Here is a 2,500-nt window from a genome sequence, read left to right as displayed (position 1 = left end):
GCGAGCACGTTGTAAATTTTTGGCTGCGTGGATTCTTATTTTTTCTCATTTTCTCTCTCTCTGTCTGTTTCTCTCTCTCTGTCTCTGTCTCTCTCTCTCTCTCTCTCACTGTACCTCTCTCTCTCTCTCTCTCTCTCTCTCTCTCTCTCTCTCTCTCTCTCTCTCTCTCTCTCTCTCTTTCTCTTTCTCTCTCTCTTTCTCTCTCTCTCTCTCTCTCTCTCTCTCTCTCTCTCTCTCTCTCTCTCTCTCTCTCTCTCTCTCTCTCTCTCTCTCTCTCTCTCTCTCTCTCTCTCTCTCTCTCTCTCTCTCTCTCTCTCTCTCTCTCTCACTGTCCTTCTCTTACTGTTTCTCTATATATTGTTTTCTTTCCCGTTTTTTCTCTTTTCTGACGTATTTTATATAGAGAAAAATCTATTACCAAAACATATGTTGATCCCAAACCATCATGATCATGTTTTATATAATTTCTGACATTTTTTGTATTTCAGTCTTCCATTTTTTTCGTTATTAAATCATTCGCACATATTATTCGCGCAAAATTCGATACCATTTCGCACATAAGATTCGCGCGCAACAAAATCCGATACCGTGTCTAAGGGAAAGCCAACGGCCTATATAAGCCTTCAACGGTGCAATGAGAATGCCACCGTGCAATACCTCCTCCCATCACCACTCTCCCCCCCCCCCTTCCTCTCACTCCCTCGAACTCGAATCTGCTTAAACTCGAAGTCATTAGTCCTTCATTGAGCTATTACTCCAGTTCTCGTCTCTTCGTCTCTATTACCTCACAAGGCCTACGTGAGGATTTGTGTGCATTCTCTCTCTCGTCTGTTCTCAATTATTTCGTGTGAGGTTCTGTGGTCCGGGGTTGCGTGGGTATGTATATATGGGTATTTGGTTAATGGGTATAGGGTTTTGGCTGTAGGAGGGGAAGTGTGTGTGTGTGGGAGTGTGTGTGTGGGAGTGTGTGTGTGTGTGTGTGTGTGTGTGTGTGTGTGTGTGTGTGTGTGTGTGTGTGTGTGTGTGTGTGTGTGTGTGTGTGCGTGTGCGTGTGTGGAAGTGGGCGTTTTCATGCTTCTATTACAAATCTCCATTATTAAGGAAAAAGTATACAATAATTTAAGGAAGGACAGGTAAACTTATACACAGACAAATAAACAATACATATAATGATAATTCGAGACCCTCCACCACCACAACAAAGTCATGATAATGATAATAATGATCATAATGAAATAGACAAGACAAATAAAGAATAGGGGATGACATAAAGACAAATCAGCGAGCGAGTGAGCGAGAGAGAGAGAGAAAGACAGAGAAACAGACAGAGGGAAACCCACAAAGACATTCACACAGAAGAGAGGGAGAAAGACAGACAGACACAGAGAAACCCACAAAGACAATCACACAGAAAAGAGAAAGAAACAAAACAAAACAAAAAAAAAGAAAAAACAATCCCACACACACAAAAACACCCACGACCAATAATCCAACAAAAAACTAACGACCTACCTCTTTTTTCTCCCCTCCCCCCTTCCCTCCTCCCCCTCCCATCCCACCCTCGGCCCTCCATCGCCCTCCATCACCCCCCTCACCGCCCTCCATCACCCTCCACCGCCCTCCTGCAGGTGGGACGACGGCGGGGCTGCAGATAACGGGCATCCACGTCCCCCGCACGGTCATCAGCGGCGACATGGTGCACCTCACCTGCTCCTTCGAGTTCAACGGCGACAAGCTCTACTCGCTCACCTGGTGGAAGGACGAGCAGCTGTTCTTCAAGTACGAGCCGAGCAACAACAGGAAGATGGTGTACGAGACGCCGGGGATCACCGTGGATGTGAGTAGGGGGGGGCGAGGGTTTTTTTTGATGTTGTTGTTGTTGTGTGTTTTGGGAGGGGGTGGGGATGGGGATAGGGGGTGGGGTGGGGATAGGGGGAAGGTGGGAAGAGGATAGAGGGAGGAGGGGGAGTGGGTGGGGATGGGGATAGGGGGAGGTGGGAATGGGGAAAGAGGGAGGGGTGGAGATGGGGAAAGAGGATAGAGGGAGGGGTGGGGGTGGGGAAAGAGGGAGAGGATGATTAAGGAAGCACCCGAAGGAGTAATAAGCAAAGAAAAAAGACAAAAAAAAAAAAAAAAAAAAACGAGAATATCAAATAAGTAAAAATAACGAACCTAAGGTAAAGTAAAAAAAAAAAAAAAAAAAAAAAAAAAAAAAAAAAAAAACATAATTAAGAAAAAAAAATGGAAGCAAGTATGAAGACAACATCCTCAAACAGAGAAAAAAATGAAGTAAGTCCGAAACAAGAGTGAGAAGAACCTTTTTTTTTTTTTTTAATTCGTGGCGTGAAAACCAGCAGCTTATGACCCAGGCACAGGCATCCTAGCAACCTGGCACTCCCCGTGAATGCCTGAGGTTAGTGCCAATATTGTCTTCCCTTCCTGGAGGCACCAGGTCGTCGCCTCACAATATGCATTCCTTTTTTTTCTTTCTTTCTTTTTT

At 45.1% G+C, this 2,500-nt stretch overlaps 1 protein-coding gene across 2 annotated transcripts in view; it reads left to right on the top strand.

Moving 5' to 3' along the window:
• Window positions 1-2,500, top strand: part of LOC113809862 (uncharacterized) — a 157,667-nt gene that overhangs the window by 114,122 nt on the left and 41,045 nt on the right. For both annotated transcript variants that reach the window (XM_070123257.1, XM_070123256.1), the window contains one exon: window positions 1,629-1,837. In XM_070123257.1, coding sequence (XP_069979358.1) covers window positions 1,694-1,837 — 144 coding nt within the window. In that variant the 5' untranslated portion in view covers window positions 1,629-1,693. The remainder of the gene's footprint in view (window positions 1-1,628; window positions 1,838-2,500) is intronic.

Source organism: Penaeus vannamei, chromosome 7 (genome assembly GCF_042767895.1).
Source record: "Penaeus vannamei isolate JL-2024 chromosome 7, ASM4276789v1, whole genome shotgun sequence".
NCBI classification, from domain to species: Eukaryota; Metazoa; Arthropoda; class Malacostraca; order Decapoda; family Penaeidae; genus Penaeus; species Penaeus vannamei.
The sequence above is the reverse complement of the archived record's forward strand: the minus strand, read 5'-3'. Positions and strand labels throughout refer to the sequence as shown.